Source organism: Aptenodytes patagonicus, chromosome 4 (assembly GCF_965638725.1).
Source record: "Aptenodytes patagonicus chromosome 4, bAptPat1.pri.cur, whole genome shotgun sequence".
NCBI lineage: Eukaryota > Metazoa > Chordata > Aves > Sphenisciformes > Spheniscidae > Aptenodytes > Aptenodytes patagonicus.
The window spans coordinates 32882650-32905604 of record NC_134952.1 but is presented as its reverse complement, the minus strand read 5'-3'; the positions used below and the strand labels follow the sequence as shown (position 1 = coordinate 32905604).

Genomic DNA, 22955 nt, shown 5'->3' with positions numbered 1-22955 from the left:
CTGCTTTTCAATTAATCTCCTTTCACTAACATATATGCTTGATACATTTGCAGAAGTAATTCTCATTAGTTTCATCGACTGCCATTTCTAATTTTTATTATTTTTTCCAAAAGTGTTAAATCTTTATTCTTTTTTTACATTATTATTTCATACAGTACAATTGTGCATAACACAGTATGCAATTAATATTATATTTTTTTTCTTTGAGTGATCTCCTGTCAGGTCTTATTAACTATTTTCGTTTAACTTGAACTGAGGTACAGAGTTTTGGGATATTCCATTCCAAACCTAGGAGATCAGTGCTAACCTAGGAATGCAGACTTTTTGGTTCCTGTTTGAATAAATACTGTCACAATCAAGTATACTGGTCCAAACTGTATGTTTTGATGAGGTGGGCATTCTAGGTATGATACTGAGCAAAGTTAGTGCCAAACCTGCAGTGTTTTGAAACATACTTCTGTTTTAGAAGTTAGTTACTTTTGGTATGTATTTTCAACTTCACTTTTAAGTAAGATTCTGTACGGTGAGGGGAAGATGAGAAAGCTATATGAAAAAGCACACTTCACTACTAGAAGGGATAGGATCAGTGAGCTTAGCAAGGTAAAGCAACTAGAGACCTCTCCTTTCAGAAATCATCATACCGTAGTTGGTAGCCCGCACTAAAACCTACATGTCAATGTTTCCTGATGGTATGTGTTACATTCGTAGATAAACTGAAGTGAATATCCAAACCATAAATTTTACTGTTTTAGTATATGAAGAACACTTGTATTGATCCTGTCAACACCAACATCAGTAATGGGTATAGTGGGATATGTTTATCTAGCTGTTCCTACTTAGAAAGCATTAGAATTCAGGTTTATGGTAACTGCTTTAGCAAATATCTTGGTTTTCATTGAAGCTATTATATAGCAGGTTTATAAAACATTTGAAACATATTTTGTGAGCATGCTAGAAAATGACTGCTAGAACATAGATCTAAGCACACACATACACTCACACACAATCATGCACACACAAATGCCTTTCAGTTCTTCCAGGCAGCCTTATTCCTTTACAAATGCCAAAATGTCATCTAGCTCAAGTGGAGACTTTGCCCTTAAGTCATCATCGTTCTAAACCAATCTGATACATAAAGCGTGATAGAAGTGACAGCAAGTACTATAGGTTACACCACTTACAGTGTAACTAGGAATAGTGCTTTTTCATGTCCTTTTTCTGCATCACTTTCTGCAAAGCAAGTATGTTACAGTGGTCAAAGGTCTAGATACAGCAGCACGTAAAGCTTTCAAAGTACCTGGATATCACACTAAGACACAGGATGTATCCAAGACCAACAAAGCAAAATACTGGCAGTAGCCAAATGCTAGGTTCACTTGAAAAATTCCTTTCCCGATTTATGGTTGAAAGCATGAGGTGGGATTGGTAGTTAGATCTGAAAGTCTTTTCTCATTAAACAAAACCACCTTTTTAAAAAATATTTATTTTCTTATCAAGCAAACAAGTTGTATTATTTTTGCTACTTTTAGCTTAGCAGCATTACCAAAGGATGGACTACTTCTTTAATCTGTTTTTACACTCTGTGTGGAGCAGAGAAAATGCAGTAGATAAAGCATACTGTGCAGAAAGATTATTTATCAAGTTTCTTTCAAGTTTTAGCTGTCAGGACTGTTTTCAGGCTTTTTATAGTTGCCATTTCTTTTCTTCTCACTGTCATTCTTGGCCTTGCGTCCCTGGTTTATATTCAGATTTAGTATGAAAGCAAAAGACCAATTAGAGTTTCTGAATTTGAAGTTTTAATGATTTTTTTTTTATGACAGCAAAACTAACAGTAACTCAAAACAATTTCATTGTTGTTTCATTTCATTAATGTGAAAAATTAGTATAGATATTAAAAGAAACTTTTAATACAAAACAAGGAAAGGAGCAGAGAGAGTATCCTGCTGAAAAAAACAGAACACATTACTTACAGCGTATAAGATGTCTGGAGGCCAGAGGGAGACTAAAGGACAGGGAAGATTGAATCTAAAAGAAATAAATTCCTTTGGAAGGTTTAAGAATATAAGAATAGAAGTCTTTGCAAGTAAGGTTCTCTTCAGTGAAAGCTGAAAGGCTGGATTGGTAAACATCATGACTGTTAGCTGGATAATATAGAGAAATACCTTTTAGAGTTGATCTGAAGAAAATGCAAAATAAGAAAGGTTTTCTTTTTTGTCTCAAACTATCTCTGAACCTGGTAAGGTCTTTTGTTGATAGCTGGACATAGGAAATATATTCTTTCTGTAATTTTAATTTAAAAATGGTAAAGCAAAAGAATTGATTTGACGATGACTGTCAAATTGTACAGCGTTCTGTTCTCTAGACATGACAGTCCTGGTGCCAGGTGTTCAGTATTCTGTCTGAAAGTGTCTGAACATAATGTAGTTTAATGTTTAAGAGGATGTGAACAACAGGTTTCTCTGGCAGCTGACCACACCGAATTTTCATGCAGAAGTAAAGCCTGCTTTGCTAATTTTAGCCAGATATGCCTTGGTATGTAGCAAGGCAATGAAAAGCGCTTAAACCTTAAAAGTCTTACGGTGAATTTATGATAGGTGTATTGCAGCAGTGACGAGAGTGTGATTTTTGATTCTCTCCTGACTCACAAACAGTAAAAGAGCAAAGACTAGACTAGGGTTATGCCACATGACTCACAGCAGACCTGGGCCATTACAGGGTTTGCCAGGTAATCTGAATTGTGGTTGTAGTCTGAGTCCTGATACTGCTCCTTGGTGACATAGAAGGGAGTACTGAGACCGGCACTGATAAATTACTCTGCGACCAGCTCAGTCCCATCTTGAAAATGGAGTGGTATATCTAGCAGTAAATTACTGCCATAAACCCTCTTCCCACAGCCTCTGCAAGGTATGTGGCTACTCCTTTGTGGTTCTTGCCTGCAAAAACATCTGAGTCTTTGGCAAAAGATGCATCTTTCAGCCAACTTTAAAATATTGCAGTATGCTTTAGTATGTTGTCCTTTTCTGCAGAAAATATGTTGTCTTTCCTGTGATTAATACAGATCACACATAGGCATGCATTTACTAACATGACCATTGGTGGTTTACAGTCATTGCAGTTAACTGATTTGAAATACACCTGCTTCCATTTTGTTGCTAACTTAAAAGGCTTGCTTCACTGCTGTGCCGACTTGAAGGTGAGAATATTAAGTGACAAAATTACTGTTGCACATTCACCCTCTTTCTCACAGCTGCAGAATTTCCATTTAAAACTGCAGTAATGACTTAATCTAAGTTAAGTAATGACTTAATCTAAGTTAAGTCATTTGCCCTTTTGCATTGCGGTAATGCCAGGTTTGAATGTGCTGTATTCATCTGTGTAATTTACTTCTAGAGAGAAAACCAGGACATTAATAAAGAGCAGGAATAAAAAGACAGTCATAATAGGTCATAATCAAGATAACTAGTGGTAATATCAAATAGAAACTTTTTAACAGCCTTGTAAGGAACTGATGTTATAGCTTCATTTTATTTCTCATATCTGAAAGAAAAATTATGTCTTTCAATAATTGGAGATACTTAAATTTTTGTTTCATTTTGGTCTAATAGGTATCAAAATGCGTTATATCAACATCTCTGTTTCAGCACTGTAGAAATACATGTGGGGATTCTTCTCACATTTTCATTTTTTCATGAATTCAAAAGTTTTTGAAGGCATTTTTACGGTAACTTTTTAAATACATACTATATTGTTGCATATGATGGACTTTTTATATGTGTATTAGTGCCCTCTACAGGGTACACAAATGCACTTATCTACATATTTGTTTATAATTTATCAATGGCATGCTAATTCCTCTACAGTAAAAATGCTATAGTAGAGCTATTTCAAAAATCTGGATAATAGTCCTGCTGCTTTGTGGCTTCCTTTTGTGTAAATAAAACAATTTACTAAATTGTAAGAATGCAGCAGTAATTATCACATAACCATAACAATTTCTCAGTATGTTTCAGTAATGGCAAAGTAGAGAACAGAAATAAATGCACATTTACATATGACATAAAGAACTGGCCACTAAAACCTATATAAGGCACCCTATGAATCAGTTTTAATGCTAATGGTAAATTAGATGACTTCTCATATAGTTAAAGTGAGATTTCCAAACAAGCTTTCCCAATTTAGATAAAACTCTGATGTGTCAACTGCTGACCAGATGTTGAAGGCAAAAACTTCAAGGTGCTTAGGCTGTGTGCATTGTTGCTCTAGTCTCAATCCAGTATCAGTAATTAACTAACCTCTAGAGATGCCAATTTCTCTTTTTTGGCTATAGATAAAACAGTACTCCTAACTTAGACAACTAATGAGATGTCTAGACTTAATGGAGAAACTTCTGATAAATTCCTCTGAGCTTTTGACTTTTCAAAATCAAACTATTTATTTATGGAATATCTTAAGTGAAGGGCAAATGCCCTTTTATCAAAAGCTAATAATTAATTCTTTTGTTTTAGAGCTTTTTGAAGCAAATTGGATAGACATTCCTGGCTAGGTTTTGTAGGTAGGCAACAGTACATTATAGAATTTTCAGAAAGCTTTGAAATGGGAAATTATTGCTGACTGTTCTTGAAACTAGGTGAGAAACAATTTTCTCATTCTCACATTTTTCACCCTTCAGATTGTAACATTTTTCCATAGTATTCTGTACAAGTACGTGACACTTTGCTTTTAGTAAAAATCAAGATAAATTTATAAGGTAATTTAATTAGCCTTGAAGTTAAAGCCTTCATTTTGTACTCGGGATATCCAAGTTCATGTCCCATTCTTTTACATCCCAGGTGAGTCCCTTGGTTATGAAGCTATTGACTGCTGTTTGATAGTCCTCTCATTCATCGATTCATTCATTTTTCATCAAGGAAACAGCAGTTCTGTTTTGTAATTGATTAACTATTCGTTAGAGCATAAGCCTGAGCGTTCCAAATCCTAGGGTTATCTTCTACAACAAAATGAAATTACAGTCTTTTTGATCTATTAAATACAAAAATAATCCCATTAAAATTCAAGCTTTTGAATGTAGACAAGGACAATTTTTGCTCTGTGTTCCACTATTGTGAACCCAGAATCATTTACACCATTTCAAGAAAAATGCAAATCCAGACTATCATATATATCTGGGAAAAGAAGATGATTTTTTTGTTTTTTAGAAATTATTTACTGTGAAATCTAACTGTAAGCTTTAAATCTATTCATATATCTCGCTGTTATAAATTTTCAAGGAGACTATCAATTCAAGCAGAAAATGGTTGTAGTTAATAATTTTTATTGTCATGTGTATCTCCGTCTGTCATATATCATAGGGGAAAAAAGTAAAAGCTGTTATGAAAATTATTATTTTTAAAACTTGTTCTTTGTAAACCCCTTATATATTTTTCAATTTCATTCATGTTTTGAAGAAATATTCAATTTTAATGTGACTTCTCAGCAGTTTCATTTAAATGTATTTACTTTTTTTATCCCAGAAGTAGCATTTAGAATAGCCATTTCCAATTATTAATTGAATTATGTTACTACTACACTCAGTCCAAATTTTATTCAAATAGATGCACTTTTCCAGTAGAGTAAACCAAGTGGTGGCCGAACATAGATTTTGGATGTGAATCTTCAAACAAGTATGTGGATGAGCAACTGAACACATAGGCATAATCCAGTTTCATCCAGGTGTCTTAACTGCCCACCATTAGGAAGTAATGTTTCAAATGTTTGTACTCAATAGATGATATTTAAGAAGATAAATACTGACTGTTGCAATTTTGCGAGTATTTCCTAGAGTTGCTATTTGCTTTGATCAAAATTTATTACACTGAAGATGCTGAATTTTAATTTATTGGAGAACTCATTCTTCTTATCTAAATGAAAGGCTTAGTAGAAGTCTTGCTTTAGTAAGGTTGCCATACAGAAAATATGCATCAAACATTAGTCATGTTCAAGGACCTTTAGTAATGAATCTAAATCATTCATTTTAGAATTTACTTTATAATAATGGCTTACCTCTGAAGACTTCGATGCTCATGCTTTAGTTTACAAGCGAACAGCTGCATCTAGTCAGGCCATACTACAGCCTTCTACCTATAATATACCTCCAATATGCCACATTAGTATCATACCTGAAACCTTCACTATTTAACACCAGTCAGTTTTGCTATTGAGGGACTCCGCAAGATTGAAATCCCAGCAATCATGCCAGTCGTGTTTTCATAAAATATCCTACTTACTTTCATTTTAGTTATGTACACCTCCATACAAAAATTCAGTTGCATCGTGCTTTTTTAATACAAGTACCTAACTAAATTACATTTCAAACCATTTATTAACATTGAAAGTCTTAAAGAGCTGCACAATCAACATGTGGTCCAGAAGCTGCACTCTGACTCCTTTGGGTTTCTAATCAGCCCAAGATAAATTATAATAATTGGGCTTTTAAAAAAGAAGGAACGAGCATTTTCTGCAGTCTTTTTATGATCATTGATCTGCCTAGTTGAATATTTCTGGTTTTTTCAGTCTGGCAGTGATCAGCTCTTCCAAGGACTTAGTGTTGAACAACAGCTAGCTAATCTCACAAAGGCACTTTTAAATTTTATGTACATATATTTTTATTGTGTACTATGTACACATGGTAAAAGAATTAAGATTTTTTTTTTATTGCAATTAAACTTTTAGAACATAAAGTCTATGTTTTCAAGGTCTCTTCAATGGTAAAGCAATCTTGATTAATTACTCATATTTGTCTGTGAAACCTATGGATGCTTTAACTTAATAATGAGTTTGCAACAAGTAAAATTGCAAGCTTCAAAAATGATAAATATTTTACAAACTCTTCTTTAAACTCTCTAACTCAGGGGACAAATTGACATTACAGTCTAATGTTTGCATAATCTTAGTACTGCATCATATCGTTACTTATGTTTCTGAAAAACCTAGAGAAAGATCAAGGCAGTAAGATTCAGCTGTGCCTGTGATGCTGCAATGCCATATAATTTGTACACACCAAAATGCTACACAATTCCATTGTCAGTATTTGAGGTGATTTGCTTACAAGAATGATGTGAAGGAGTGGGATAATGCTAATGTATGGCTCATTTTTCACAGCAAAATAATTTATTAGGTTTTGATTCTTGGCTTATCAACTCTTCAGCCAGCATTCTTTTCACAAAAAAATTAGCTCTACTAATCGATATGCTCAGGTGCTGCTCTTTCCATGCTAGTCGGTTATTAAGTCACTGAAAGGTACCAGTGCTGTTGTGTGAGCTAACTCATAAATTACAAAAGGATTATTTGCTGGTTAAATAAATGACAAAATTTCCTCAGCATGCACATACATAAGCAAATATAATCTGGCACCAAATACCAGTGTTGTACTTCCATTGTTTTTATGAAACTTGTCGTTTCCCAAAGGCTGAATTTCAGGAACCAGTAAATTGAGCAGAAATTAGTAGTTTACACTGGTCTCTGAATTCTGAATATTCAGTTTCAGCAGGAATGTGTAACTAGTTTTGCTTGTAGCGAAAGGGTCACTTTGGTTTGCTCTGTGTCAGAAAAGTATGTTTTAAAGGTCTGGTGTTTATAAATCTGCTATGCATAAAGAGGTTTCTCTATAAATACAGAATTGGACTTTTGGTCTTTTTGCCTGACTCGTGCTATTTACTGAGTTTTCTCCAGCAACCTCTGTAGCGACTGGTATTCTTTGACCAGTAGTTTGCCTTCACAGATGCTTCTCTCAGTGAAGTCTTTACTTAGCTCATTCTCTTCCACTGGAGGCTGGAGGTGGGAGTAATTTTATTCAGTTACACTTACAGTTTTGATTTTACATCCTTTGCACATACTTCGTGCCCTTGCTATTTTATTTCCTCTGAAAGTTCACTTTTTATAGCTATCCATTCTAACTCATGTTCCTTTGAATTCAGTTCCCTAACTACTTCCTTTTGAGCTGTATTTGAAAGGGCTTGAAGGCTCAAGCCTTTTCTTTTTATTCTTTCTTTGTATTAATTCATCTCTCTCTAGAATTTCACTCATCTCAAAGTAGGTCTTGGTTATGATTCTGTAAGTCAGGGGATACAGTTAATAGAGCCTTGTCTTATTTCTATAAAAATATAAGTGTTTTAACATTGTAAATTATTAAATACTTAAAGTATATTTCTTTCTGTTGTGGTTTAACTCAGCAGGCAGCTAAACACCACACAGCTGTTCGCTCACCGCCCCCCCGCCCAGTGGGATGGGGGAGAGAATCGGGGGGAAAAAAAAAATAAAATTCGTGGGTTGAGATAAAGACAGTTTAATAGGACAGAAAAGGAAGGGAAAATAGTAATAATAATAATAATAATAATAATAATAATAATAATAATAATAGAATATACAAAACAAGTGATGCACAATGCAGTTGCTCACCACCTGCCAACTGATGCCCAGCCAGTTCCCGAGCAGCGGTCACCCCTCCCCCGGCCAACTGCCCCCAGTTTATGTACTGAGCATGACGTCCCATGGTATGGAATATCCCCTTGGCCAGTTTGGGTCAGCTGTCCTGGCTGTGCCCCCTCCCAGCTTCTCGCTGGCAGAGCATGGGAAACTGAAAGTCCTTGACTAGTGTAAGCACTGCTTAGCAACAACTAAAACATCGGTGTGTTATCAACATTGTTCTCATCCTAAATCCAAAACACAGCACTGTACCAGCTACTAGGAAGAAAATTAACTCTATCCCAGCCAAAACCAGGACACTTTCATTAAAAATATCATGCTATTCACTTTGAATCCTGATTTATATTGTTATATTTATTATTCATAGAAAGGTATGTTTGTAGCACCATTTCCTATACAGTACTGAACTACGTGATCTAACTTCCCATCAAAGCACTACAGATTTACACATAGTATATTAAAAAATAAAGAATAGCTTCCTATAGTTTCTCTTCTATTCTGTATTTTTAAGTAATGCTGATCCATGTCTTTTATTTACTGTACAATCCCTTTCCATTTTTCTTGATTCTGCTGTTCAACTGCTGGAAACACATCAGTAAATTCTGGCTGGCTGATCTTTTTCACCTTTCTTACTAAAAACAGGATAATTGTAAGTGCCTGCTTTCCCTCCAGTATAAATTAAAAGGAATTGTAGATATTCTTGAACTTATTGATAGCATATTTTTTGAGGATAAAACATTTACCACAAGAACTGTTATACTTTCACTTTAGAGGCCATGTGAGAAGAAAAAACTGTATGTGGGATTATATCTTCAAATAGCAAAAGGAGCACGTTTGGTTTGAGTTTTAACTATATTTTATTTAATTATATCAGTTTATCCTTAATTCCACCTGCCTGGATTTTCAGCCTCCTTGGACAAACTTGGTCTTTCTTTCCAAATTTCTATTTTGTTAGGGGAGAAAGGCCTTCTTATCTTTTAAACAAATGCTGCTGAAAGTGAGGAAATACTAATGCTGGCTTAGAACGATCTGTCATTTATCTTTTGTCATCAGTCTTTGCCTAATATTATCCTTGGCATTTCTGATTGATTTAGTGTCTGACCCATACTACAGTGACGTTTTATACATGTTTGCATTAATTCTGCTCTTTCAAATATTACAGCTGTGGTCTCCTCATAAGTAAAGACTGGCAATTCTGCATCCTGCTCAGTTATTTACATCTTCATATCCTATTACCACCTTCAAAAATACAAAAAGCTCTTGGCCTTGAAAGTATTTAATTTTGCTGATGAAAAAGGTGAATGGGATCTGGAAGCACATTCTTTAATTTCTGATATTCAGCTCCTGTAGAATTTCTTGCATGCTGTTATAGATGGGGGTGAGATTTCTTTTGAGTGAGAGAAAGCCTGACTATGCAGACATGCTATTCCTGTCTCTTAAAGGTAGCAGAATTGCAAGGCAATGTCAGGTTTAAAAAGCAGATTCTGCACAGCACCTTTTTTTAGGTAAAAAGATATGCTGTTTTTTCCCTCCTGTGGTTCTCCATAACACTCAGAAAAGTTTGGTTATAGAAAGTAGATTTGGTTGTTTTCTTGCGAGATCTTCAAAGCAGCAGTTGTAATGAAAATGTTTACAGTATGCTTTCCCAAGATATTTGTAAAGCTTATAGATTTCTGGAGATAAAAACCGAGGACTTGACTTCATTACTCTCAGAAATCATAGAATAGTTTGGGTTGGAAGGGTCCTTTAAAGGTCAAAAATCCCCTCTTCTTCGTCTCTTGGATGCTGCATAGCAGTAGAGTATTTTACAATGAAGGGGTTTTTTTTTCTGTTTTTCTTTTTTTTAAATGGAAGTGGGGTTTAGAAGATGACTAACAATGATGATTTTCTGGCAGCAGTTTAGTTTAATTAGGTTTTTTTAGCTTCTTGCTCAGGACATTTTCTCTTTAACGCTGTAAAATGGTATTATCAATTAAACACTCTATTGCCTCATTCTGCTTTCAAATCCCGGTAAGATCAGTTTACTAAATGCTATTGGTTAACTGCAAAAACATCTAAATATCTATCTCCATTAACAGTAAAACTTTCAGAAAATACTTGTGAAATGTTTAAATAAAATATTTAAATAATTGAAAATACTTTATTGTTTTTAAAATATTGTAACAATTAGAGTGGTGCCTCTGTTCTGTTGAGCACTTCTCACACAGCTACTGTGAGATTCTGTTGGTATATTTTTAAGTTTACTCAGAATTCAAGGCTCAGAAAACAAGAAAACTTCTGTTGTTGAAATACGACAATTAATCCCAGAATAGTTACTAATCAACTATAATTATCCCAGACAGTTTCCTTGATCTTCTTTCTAGTGGTAGAAGGTAAATGCATTACCTGTTTTAGACGTGTTTTTATTCAGTTCTTTCATTTTTACTGGTGGTTCTCCGTTGGAAAGACTTTCACACAATAGGTCTAGGCTATTTTCATTACATGGTGCCCAGTACACATCTTCAGAGAAGGAAAGGAAAAGCTTACAGGCACATGGATATTGTTTAAAACAAAAACCACAAATCTAAGTTTATATAAGTGGAAGACAAAAATAATGGCATTGGACAACTCAGTAAACAAAAATAGACATGACGATAGGGTATAGGGTTCAGGGGAAAAAAAAGAAGACAAACTTTTGAATGCCTAACAACATAGGTAGGCTATTGGTATCTATTAAATGTAAATTGAGTAGTATAAATGACTGTTATGCATTCAATCCTTGTGTCTGAGAGTTACAAGAAATACTGATTTTATAGTGCTGTTCACTATGTGTCAGTTTCTTGAGTTTTCTATTATTTTAACAAAGACCTTTCTGTAATCAGATATTTATTAATTTTTTGGTCTTTTTTCATTCTCCTTAAAAAATAACTGCATTTAAAAAAGGAATTGTGTAAATATTTGTCTTTTTTTTCAAATAACTTCAGTGAACATTTATCAGAACCCTAATTTTTCATTGAAAAGGAGTTTTTCAATGAAAAATCTTGGTCATGTAATTCAAAATGTGGAATTATCATATGCAACTTGGACCTAGTAGTAGAAAAGTTATAGAAATTAAATGTTATGTAACATCTATAGAATGTTATTATATAACATTCTAAAACCTAGTTATAGAAATTAAAATACAATAAAGAATCAATTCAGTTTTATGAAATAGTTACCCATTTTCTTTGCCTTGATTTTGAGTGCCCAGTAGGAGATACATGACTGTCCACTACCAACACTAAAACCAAAGGACATTCCAGATAAGTCTCTTTAATTTCTTTGAGAACAAAAGTTTTCAATGAGACAGGTCTGATGGAAGGAAACTGAAGCTGTCAGATATTGAGATTCAGGCTAGCAACTTCAGCTGGTAGACTGTTACTTCAAAACTTTTGAAAGCTTGGCATCTCAATTTAAGTAGTCAAAATGAGCATCATGCAAAAAATAGTAGACACTTCTAAAATGTGTTTTTGTCAAACAAACCTATGATATTCTTTTCCTTATCTGTAAAACAATCCATCTCCAAAGTCTTGTGATGAGCACTCAGGCAAGTTAGTGCTGAAAAGTTTGGATCTATAAAAGTTTTCAGGTTTGTATGTGAAATTAATCTACTGGTAAGCAGAAGTCTGAAGTTTCACATGATGTCAGTCCAGTTTTTGATATAGAAATGCAAACATAAATATGAAGAAACATTGATAATCATTAATATAGTATTCAATCAGATATTTTGTCCTAAAAATGTCAATTTGTGGTCATACATTTCAATGTGTTTTTACTTTCCAAAGTAATTGTACTGTATTTTATTTATGTATTTTAGGCACGGAAGGGGCAGTGTTTGGGCACTCTGTGGAGACACCCCATATCAGAGCAGAACCTTCCCAAGACCTCAAGTAGGTGGTGTTCAAAAAGTTGTTTTAAGATCAAGTATTCTCAAAAATAATTAAGTCTTGATTAAAAGCAAATATCTGTATAATAATATATGCTGCCTACTTAGTGACTCATACATATCCAAAATACTGGTAGACTCCAATTTTTTCTTAGTCAAAAAACCCCCACAAACTTTTGTCACACAAAATGTATGATATATTACTTTTATAAATGACTTGCCTCCTGTAGCAGAATCCTTGAGAAGTATATTTTCCCCAGAGATTGGAATAGTCAGGCGTTTTTAAGGTCAAATGAGTACAGTACTGTTTAGTAGCATCATACCCAGATTTTGATTTTTTTTTATGAGCTGTTACAGAAGATATAAGTCAAGTTAAAGTAAACAGTCCCAGATTTTTTCTTCAAGTGGTGTTTCTGGGTTGTTAGGTTTTTTGAATACTACACACACACACACTTCAAAAATTAATTGCCAAGTGAGGCTACATTTGTAAATGTAAAAAATCCAAAGTTTTCTGTACATAGTCACAAAAGTGGAGAAATAAGTAAATAGTAAAAGATCAAGTCTAAGACTTACTAAAGCATCTACAGACTGGGAAAGAAAAAATTTAGAAAGGTTTATAATGAAAGATTTTTCTTGAAGTGCATGTATGTGTACCATTAAATACTAATCTAATTTATATGGATGACTAATGAGAATATATGACAATCGCAGAAAATCAAAGGTCCTTCCTTGTGTTTCTCTCAGCAGAACTGGAGAGAAACAGTGTAGATTTTGATTAAATTCTACTATGGTTCCTAAACATTATATATCTATCGCTTTACCTGCCCAGCAGTGTTTACAATGAATTGCTACAGAAAAGCATTGTTAAATGCCCTTCCCTATATTTGCAAAGGCATTTAGGGTCATCAACCAGTAATGATGTTGCAGAAATCATGTGCAGGAAGCTGCCCACGTGGACAAGTTTGACCATTGTATGTGGGGTGTAAGAAGTAAATGATTGTGTTTGATTATTTACACTAAACATTTTAAGGTAATGTAATGATTCGGGGTCTTCCAGGGGATCCTACTCATTAGATTTTTATCTTAAAAATCCCTATCCCCTGCCAAGACTCCTGTCAGTCCTTTGTTGAGTAGTTGTAAAGGTGTTTATTAGTGATGTCCACCAAGGTAGGTATGGTCTCTAATCAAAGGGAGTTCAGCAGAAATCAAAGTGGAAACATAACAAGCTTTTTTTTTTCAGGGGCCCAAAAATTTGAGTAAGAGGGTGGAACTTGTCCCACTCAAAAGAATGCGGAGACGTTGCTTTGTCTACCTCTTTCTAATAATTAAGTAAAAACACCAGAGTGCAAATGTATGGTAAAACAGATAACCCTGCGTCTTCAGGATTCACTAGGGTTAAAATTACGTCATGTTGCTTGTGAAACTTACATATTGGGCATTCACCTCTCCTGTCCTTTGGCTTTATTCGTTCCTATGATGCCCATTGTTGCTTCATGTTTTTCAACTCCACCATTCCTTCAGCTCATTTTTCCAAGGTGGACTTAAATTAGTGAGAATTTTCCATTCAACTTTCTGCCCTCTCATTAATAATGAACTTAACCCAAACTTTTTATTAAAAAACCTGATGAAACGGAAACCCTTGCTGTTTGGTCAAGCAGCATTAGCTGATGCGTAAGTGATTTTATTCTTAATATAGTCAGTCTATATTGTGTTCTGCAAGCTTTTGTACACATGTACTCCTATATATTAGCTAGGATTCAGTGATACTCCTTTTTTAAAACTTTCAAGTCATTTTAAGCTTCTTAAAATGGTGACAACTACTATTAGGACAGAGTTTTCTTGGCTTTTGACATGAATCTTCTCGAGGGTAACCTGCAGACCCTTTTTAACCTTGTAGCTTGAAAGAACTATAAATAGTTGTGGGTTTGTGTGATATCTTCTGACAGCAAAATACAGTTAGACATTCAGATCATATATATCCCTTTGAAAATTCCAGTTATCATATGCCTTTTAATCATATTTCAAATGATTTAAAAAAACCCCAAACAAACTGTTGCTTGGGTTTTTTTTAAGTTCAAGACCTGCATTCATTTTCCCAAAAAATAAAATGGCTTTTTTTTGCTAATTTAAAAAATGTTGTCAGAGAGCAGTGGTTTATCGTTTAAATGATTGTTTGCCAAATATGCCCAAACAAAGAGGTCACCAACCCTAATATGACATTTCCCTGTGGCCTCAGAAGCTACCTCTGTCACAGAAACAAAAGAATACCAGAACCCCTTTTCTGGCCTCAGGCCCAACTGATACAACTACATTGATATTGTAAAATCATTTTATCCTCTAAAACAGAATAGTTGCATCCTAAATGCCGAGTGGGAATCGTCTTTGACTCATGCTATCCTTCAAACAGTGCCTGTAAATTGTTTGGGAGAGTTGTAACTGACTCTCAATTGACTCTCAAATATGCCAGCAACTATTTAGCTGCATAGATGATTGAGTTCCAGTGGTCTGGCCTGGGTCCTACCACTTTTTAATGTTTTAGTATAAACTTAGCCAGTGTCCAGTAGACCATACTGGCAGTCCTAAAAAGATGTATTTTTACAAATGCCGCATCACTGCGCCTTGGGACTTTTGAAATTAACGGTAACATGGGAGAGTAGAAAGTTTGCTGCGTTGACATTAAAGTTCATTTTTTCAGTGGACGCAGGTGATTGCAGTATGACAGCAAGTTGCAGTACATAAATGCAAATATCTTAGGCTATGAGAATACTTGTATACAGGGCTGAAAGATAACAGAATTTACATTATATTTTTAATTAAAATATAAATGATCCCATATTTTTCATGTTGGAATATGTATTTGTGGTCAAATAATAAACCTCAGACATCAAGATATGAGTATATTTAAGTAATACCTTTTTTTTTTTCCCCTCCAAAAAAAAGATGCTGGAAAACTATTCATAACCTTGGATATGTCAAACAATTCACTACTGAATTTAAAAAGTGGAATTCTGACCACCTTGATTACTGGGAATGAAACTGAACTATGAAATTTGGACTAAGATTTTGATACCCACAAGGCTCATAGTGTTTGCCCCAAAAGTCCTGGGATGTTAGCTCAATCTATTCTGGACAGGGAGCCAAAAACAAAAAGTCAGATTCATATCAGCTTCACATATCTAAACTTTGCCTCAGCCACTCTTTGTTCTATAACCAGATTTTGAGGTCTTCACACAGAGAAACATCTGTAATATTTGCTATTAAAAATGTGTTGTGTAAAAATAAAATTCAGTTGAGATTTAAAATAATTCCTTCCTATATGCCCAGCCACTTTGGTCACATCTTTCTCCTGTCTCACTTTTTCAAATAATAGCTAGCAAGGTTTTGCTTTCAGAAAATGTTTTTCTACAGTCCTTTGTGAAAGCTGGTAAGCCCTTTTGTGTCAAATCCCAAAAACTAATTAAATCTGACTTTCATTAGCTGGGATAAGCAGCATAAAAGAATCATGCCTTAGAATCAGGAAAATGAATTATATCTTAATAATTTAATCTTCATATTTCTCTCGCTACTTTTTCTCACAGGAACACAGTTAGGAAAACTAAACTGCCAATATAATAGGTCCCCAAATATTGGTTTTAGGCTAATAGTGCATTAAAACATGGTGCACTAATAGGTAATATCCATGCACAAAAGAGGCTGACTAGTTAAATGCAGATAGCTTTGCCCTCAATAACCTCCTTAATAAGGGGGTAAATTAATTTGTTGTTCTCTGGAGATAACTGCAAGATCAAATTTAATAGGGTTTTTTTCTCTTCTATGTCAAGCCCCACATACCATTGACTATCAGCTAATCCTGCAAGCTAATGCTGGGCATAATGAGATGAAAATTGATCAAGCAGCAAGGAACCACCCAAGCTAGTAAGATCCTACTTACCTCTGATAAGAATTAAAAATACACAGATCTTGCACAAGGGGTCTGTTTCACTCAGAGTTGCCCAGTAGTTTGCGAGAGCCATCTTTTGTGGCATTTAATGGGTGGTTTACTAATAGGGCAAAATATCTATTCTATAAAAGCCTGGAGCCAGAGAAGGCGTCAAAAAGAAATTTTGACATTACCTTGTTAGTCATCTGAGCAGGCTGAGAGTAACAAAAGCACTGGGACTCTGCTCATCTATTTTACCCAGCAATCAAATAATAAACCAAACCTCATCAAAAGGGAGAAGATGCAGTAGAAAAACCCAGCTTCCTTCCTATGCTATTTTAATGATGTCAGGTTCTAGTTATTTTCTCAGTATTCTTTTTTAATAAAGTGGAAATATTTACTATTTAAGTTTTCAGAATTTGTATTTGGTGTTTAAATAGTTATTTCAGTGCTTGGGCATGTGTATTGACAGAAATTTCTTTGCTTAGTCTTATCCCTAGCTGTTGAAAGTATGATTATTTTTTTTTAACATACATGTTCCTACAAAAATAGAGATGTGTGTAGTAAAAATTTGAAAAATTGCCAAAAATCAAGCTTCTTTTTTTACATATATATATGCCTATATATATATTTTTTTTTTTTTTAAATTGAAATAGAGAAGAAAGGTAGTAATAAAAGGTTATAATTACTATGCAGATAGGACACAGTAGGAACAAAAGGTAACTAGGTATGGCTCTTAAACTGAAAGAATAATTTGCTTTAGTGTTCAGTGATGATGATTATATTTGACATTGGAGAAGGGAAAAGGCTCTAGTAGGAACTGAGATATGAAGGAAAAAAGTATTGCTATCACAATAGATAGCAAAATTCATTTAGTTTTGTGTGGTTAATTTAGCATGCTGGATAATCTCTATCCCTGATCTGTGACTGAACTAAGTGTGAAAATAAGGTCAAATAGCCAAAATTTATAGTAAAGCTTTCAAAGTGGAAAACACACGCTGTGGGGCTGATGGTTTGGTAAAGGTAGCGCGTGTATTGAAATGGATGGAAAAAATGGGTTAAAAGAGTCATCTAGTATGTTAGACCCTTTAGTCTGAACTCACTAGTATGCAATGCTTTACAATATTATTTTGAAAGATTCATTAAAGAAAAGAATTATGAAGGGCTTGGAGACAAGTAAATATTGGGATGAAATAGAAGGTGGGTAGATTGTGCCAATCCAAAGAAATATTTTTCCCTTGATAAGATACCTGATCTTCTAGAAAACAGAAAACAGGTCGAATGGAGTTTAAGTACAGTATTTGATATAGTGCTATATCTAATGAGAAATAAAAAGGCAAGACAGAGAAGAGTATATTTAAATAAATTTTAAGTGGTACTAATAAGCATGTATTGTTCAAATCCCTCCTTCAGCCTGGAGGGAGATTGCAAGGAGAGTTTCTTCAGGACTGATCTTATTTCCAGTTTTAATAACTCTCTTTGTGCTAGAAGGAGGTACACAGGTTTGGAAGCACTGGCAATCAGAAAGTCTTGAGCACTAGAATAACAATATTGTGAAACTCAGCAGTATGATGGTGAATATCGGATGAAATATTAGATAGAAATTTGCATTCTGCCTCTCAGATGCAAGAGGTTCTGGAATAGCCTTTCAAAAGGAACAACAGGGACAACTAAAGCTCTTTATTATCAGTGACTGGATTATGTTTGCTTTATGATTATGCCATGCCATGGTTTCAGGAACGCACGGATAGGCTCCAAGCATAGCTGTCTCAGGCTAAGAGGGTTATGAGTGTAAATATAATACCCTATGAATCCTATCTCAAAACCCGTGTAAAGCTTGGAGCCATAGAAAGCATTTGCGCAGTGCTGAGTTAATGAAAGACAAGGCAACTTTACACTCTGCAGATTAGTGTGAAGGCAGCTGAGGATCTTTCTTTACATGAAGCCTGCTCAGGTCTAACAGCAGCTGTGACCAGCAGAGGTGCTCGGAGTCCCAGGGGGAGATGCTCAGGATTTCAATAGTGCCCTGCTGCGTGCTCTCAGCTCCAGCAAGGCTTGCTGCATCTGAGGTTGCCCCAGGGCTGTTACACCGCTTCCAGACACAAGCTGCTGCTGCGTGATCAAGAAATTCTAGTTCCATGTAGTTCCAGCCTAGCACTAGATACGAAAGCACATGCTTTGTTCAAGTATTTCATTTTCACAGATATTCCAGGTAGATGTGTTTAACTGTTTTTTTAAATGGAAATTCAACAACAGCCCTCAGCGCCAGAACTGATTTCTGAAATGCTTTGCATTCTAAACCAAATACAGTCTTGTTCCACCATACCCGCATACTCCTTTTTGCTGTAATTTTTCTGATGAAATGTGATTTGATATACTACTTATAGTCCATAAAATTTGTACTCTACATCATTAAGGCCAAGTAATGCTACTGTAACATCCATAATATTTTCATTTCCTGTCTTTCTTATGATTTTAAGCGAATAGGCTTACTAGTGCAATAATAAAAAGTGCTATTTATGTTTTTTTCATTTGAGCAACATTTAATTTCCTTATTCTTTCCTTATACTAAATTAATCCCCAGAGATTTTTTCGCTCAAGTTGTTCTTTTTTCCCCTTCACAGGAGTATCTCCATTTTCTATGCCACTCTTCAGCCACTTTCCCAAGAAAACAAGGCTTCTGAATTTTGCTGTCTATCTATTCTCTCCCCTCATATTCCTGATAATTTGTGAAGCAGCTAGGCAGTTTCATCCATATTTGATAGAAAGGTGAAAGATCCTTAAGTTTCTATGCGTTTTCTGCAAACGAGTGCCTAACTAGTGATGCTAACAGAAAATCAGCTAGTATTATAAGTATTTAGTGCTCTCAGTTTACCCATTTGTACACACATGGCTTCAGACTATCCTCAACTTCTGACATATCTTGCTTCATGGTCAGGTCATGGTTATGGTACGTGGAGGACATGGAGTTTCTAGCAGTGTTGTGGTTGTGGGTGCAGAGGGTACAGTTTGGGTTCTTGTCCTAGCACCATGTTGGAGCCAGACAAAGGATCTGAAGCTCATACAGGCTGGGTGTAAGAAAAAGGAGGTTCAGAGGATGAGGGGTTGTGTGGTGGATAGTTACAGGGAGTACATGAGTTTATAAAACTATTAGTTCCACAGTCCACCAAACAGCTCCTATTGCTTATATCTATAATAATACAGAGAACTCCAGAGGTAGCCTAAGCAGTAGAGAAGAATGAATGATTTTACATCTCTTATCCTGCAATTTTGATTCTATCTTCAGTTGTATTTCAAGATAAAATTCACTGCCAAAAAGAAAGAAAAAAGCTATTTGGCTTCTTCATAGTCTACCACTCTATTTTGTCTTGCAGAAGGTAAAAAATCTCTCTCCAGTTCTTTCCGAAATGGTGCTTACCCTAAAAAAGTGACTGAAAGTAAAGTCACCAAACCTTTTTTTTTTTTTTATAAGGGGCCATTTTCTTCTTGGACTGTTTAGATACAGTCCAAGTATGAGCCACTGGAGACTATATTCCAAGCTCTCTGCTATGCTTAATCTGCAGAGGTTGAAGCCGACCTGTCAAAGGAATTTCAGCAGAATAATTTTCCACATGAGATGCAGTTTCCTCAAGATGTAGATCAAAACCATGTCGCAGTTTATGTCAGCTAAAATATATCCATTTATATCAGCTTAAGGCCCTTTAGGGAAACAATATTGAAAATATCATTAGAAGATTACAGGTTGTCTGGACTGTCACTTCCTAATCACAGGAAGCTAATGGTTTTCAAAACTGAGAAGATTTTATGTCATCCAGTTCTCATGTGTTTCCAGTTGTTCAAAGAGCCCAGTTTGGCTCTTCAGCCTCCCCCAGGAGCTTTATGTTCAGATCTTACTCTTGACAGCCACTTGAGCATTATCTGTGGGCATGTTGCTTCAATCTCTTTCTGACAAGATAGATTTCTATTTTAAGAAAATATATTTTGAAAGACAACTCAGGAAATGAAGCTATATCTGGAAAGAAAATAAACTTCATGTAAGGATGTTTAGTGGAGTGGCAGGGCATGTGTAGAAGGGGTTTCAGGTCAGAACAAAAGTAAGGAAAATTATAGGGAGGGGAATGTTTTGGGTAGAATAGCGGTAGCTCTAAGATGTCAGCGCTATGAGGAATCCTTTTCCCATACCTTTCCTTAAGGGACTATTTTGGATTGTCTCATATGCAAATATTTGCCTCACAGCCTGAAAGTTTAGACTTTCAAGCATGTTGTGGTATTTCTCTAAGAAATAAAAGCACATGTTCTAAACCTTACATTTCTACTAATTTTCCTGATTTTCAGAGTTTTGAGTTTTAGTGGACTTTACATGCTAGAATGCATGATTTTTTACTACCTGAGATTCTGGTTAGGTTTTTGGTTTGTTATGTTCTTAATATTATTTCTGATTTTGATAGTTTCCCTATCTTTAGCTATTCTGGCTATGCCCTCGCCCACTCTAAGAAACAACCATGCATTAAGTTCTCTTTAACCTTCCTCACATCACCCGCTTATTTTGCTCTTGCTTTAAACATTTGCTCTCTCCAGCACTCCTCACCTTTCCTTGATGTTTCTTTACTTTTTCTAGTCCTTTAATAACATCACAAAAAGCTCTTCAATGAAATTTTATTCCTTGCTTTTCCTCCTCAGTAACTAATGTTTTTTATATTCTCAGAAGAGATCCTTTACTTCCCTATGTGGGGAAATTGTTTTTCTGATTTATCATCTATATCAAATAACATTAAAATATTCAGTTGTTTCAGGTGTTGCTATGGTAATGCAGACCCACTGAACTGAAACCAGTGGCATGTACAGGGCAATTAGAACTCAGATTTGAGCGCGGTGAGGTGATTTCTGGGTTAATGAGAATTTCAGAAGTTATAATAAGGGCATGCTGACACGTGCCATAGTCAGTGACATGCAGAGCATGGACATAACATGAAATGCTATACTGAATGCCATTCTACTGTTCTGATTTAAGTCAAGAAAGTTTCCTCTTTATTCAAGTTTATTGTCCATGAGTTGCAAAGTTGGTTATTGGAAAAAAAAGTCATATTAATATTTACTGGTTTAGGCCATTTATTTAACTTTCTCTTACTTAAGACTCATGTTGTGAAGTCACAAAGTAGCCAAATTGTGCCCTTAAAGGTTAGGTTCCCACGTAGATCAAAGAGCTTCACGTGAACATATGAGAATTTTGCTTCTTGATAAAGGATAGCTGATGATCAGTGAACAATATTAAAGATTCATGAGGCCTGCACATTTACCCTTGCATTTCAATAAAAAAAAATATTTCATCCTGAAAATATAAGTTGTTAAAAAGATAAGATAAAAATATAAGATGTTAAAAACATCGGAATACAACAAGCTTCAAGAAAAATAACTATTCTGACAATGATTCATATGCATCTTGCAGAGGTGCACATTTTGATACATGTAAATGTATCAAAAAGAGTTTTTTAGTCACTTTTATATATATGTTAAAAAATGCATGTATAATCTTGTAAATAGTATAAGTGATGAGATTGAAATGAGTGAAGAGTGAATAGTAATTTTAATTTCATAGCATTCCCACTGTGATGTCAAATGCAGGTAATCAAGAATCCTCTGTTTGAATACTTGCAATATCTTAAAAAAAGGCTTCCAGGTTTTTTGTCACTATAATCCTAAAAGTCCCTGGTTATTCTTTATGCATACTACTGGAGCTTGCAGCCTGACTTCCAGGAAATGGACTGAATGGAAACCCTAATTTTATCTAGCACCATCAGTGTTCAGTGGACTCCTTTAAGGACTCTTAGTCTCACTGGACGACTCTTGAAAACAGTTTCTTTGAGTGTCAGGGCAGCCAGCTGTTCTTTTCATAATAATAGAAATGGAAAGAATATATATTTAAAATTGTTTGAGGTTTCTGGAAAACAACATTTTCAAAATTATTTTTTAAAAAAATTCTTAATTCTAATTTTGAACAAAATGGCTTCACTTGTGGAAGAGGAAGGCCCAGCATTCTATGCGGTTTCAGGGTTGGGAGTGCTTGTTTACAAGGAAGAAGTAGGAAGAGAGATAGAGAGAGCCTTGGCACATCCATTTGTCTTCCCTTCTCCTCTTTGTGTATCTTACCACTCTGCAGCCCCAGTCTGCCACAACTCTTTACCTACAGGCAGCAAGATAGATGTCACAATTATTTTAATCTATAGAAATCTACAAAAGGTTAGCAAGTCAATGTGTAGATTTTCCATTGGTTCTATATTTGCAAAACATTTTTTTATAACAGGATTCCTGTGCTAACTGAAAAAAACCCACAACAACGTATGTTGGCAAGACTATCATATATAAAAGTTAAATACTTGGAAGTATTGAGGTATTTCTTGACCCCCAGGAGTAAAGATGCCAGTAAAGGGGAAATGAATACCTGCTTTACATGTGCAATCTCTAGTTGACAGCATATTTTTTAATCTCCTGTTTTGAATACAAATTCCAAATTGGTAGAGGTTCATATCGGTCGTTTTACTAAGTAGCATGGGTTGGATCCACTGCTTAAATAGACACAAAGCAAATAAATTATTCACATCTGCGCAGGGGAATCTTCTATTTCCTTCTATTTTAGGAAATACCTTCTGCTAGCCAACAGAAAAAAATTAACAT

The 22955-nt window shown here is 35.0% G+C and overlaps 1 protein-coding gene across 1 annotated transcript in view; it reads left to right on the top strand.

The window, feature by feature from the left end:
- The window catches only part of SGCZ (sarcoglycan zeta), a 523674-nt gene that overhangs the window by 485946 nt on the left and 14773 nt on the right, over positions 1 to 22955 (top strand). The window contains exon 6 of the mRNA XM_076337603.1: positions 12296 to 12368. Within this exon, the coding sequence (XP_076193718.1) occupies positions 12296 to 12368 (73 nt within the window). The remainder of the gene's footprint in view (positions 1 to 12295; positions 12369 to 22955) is intronic.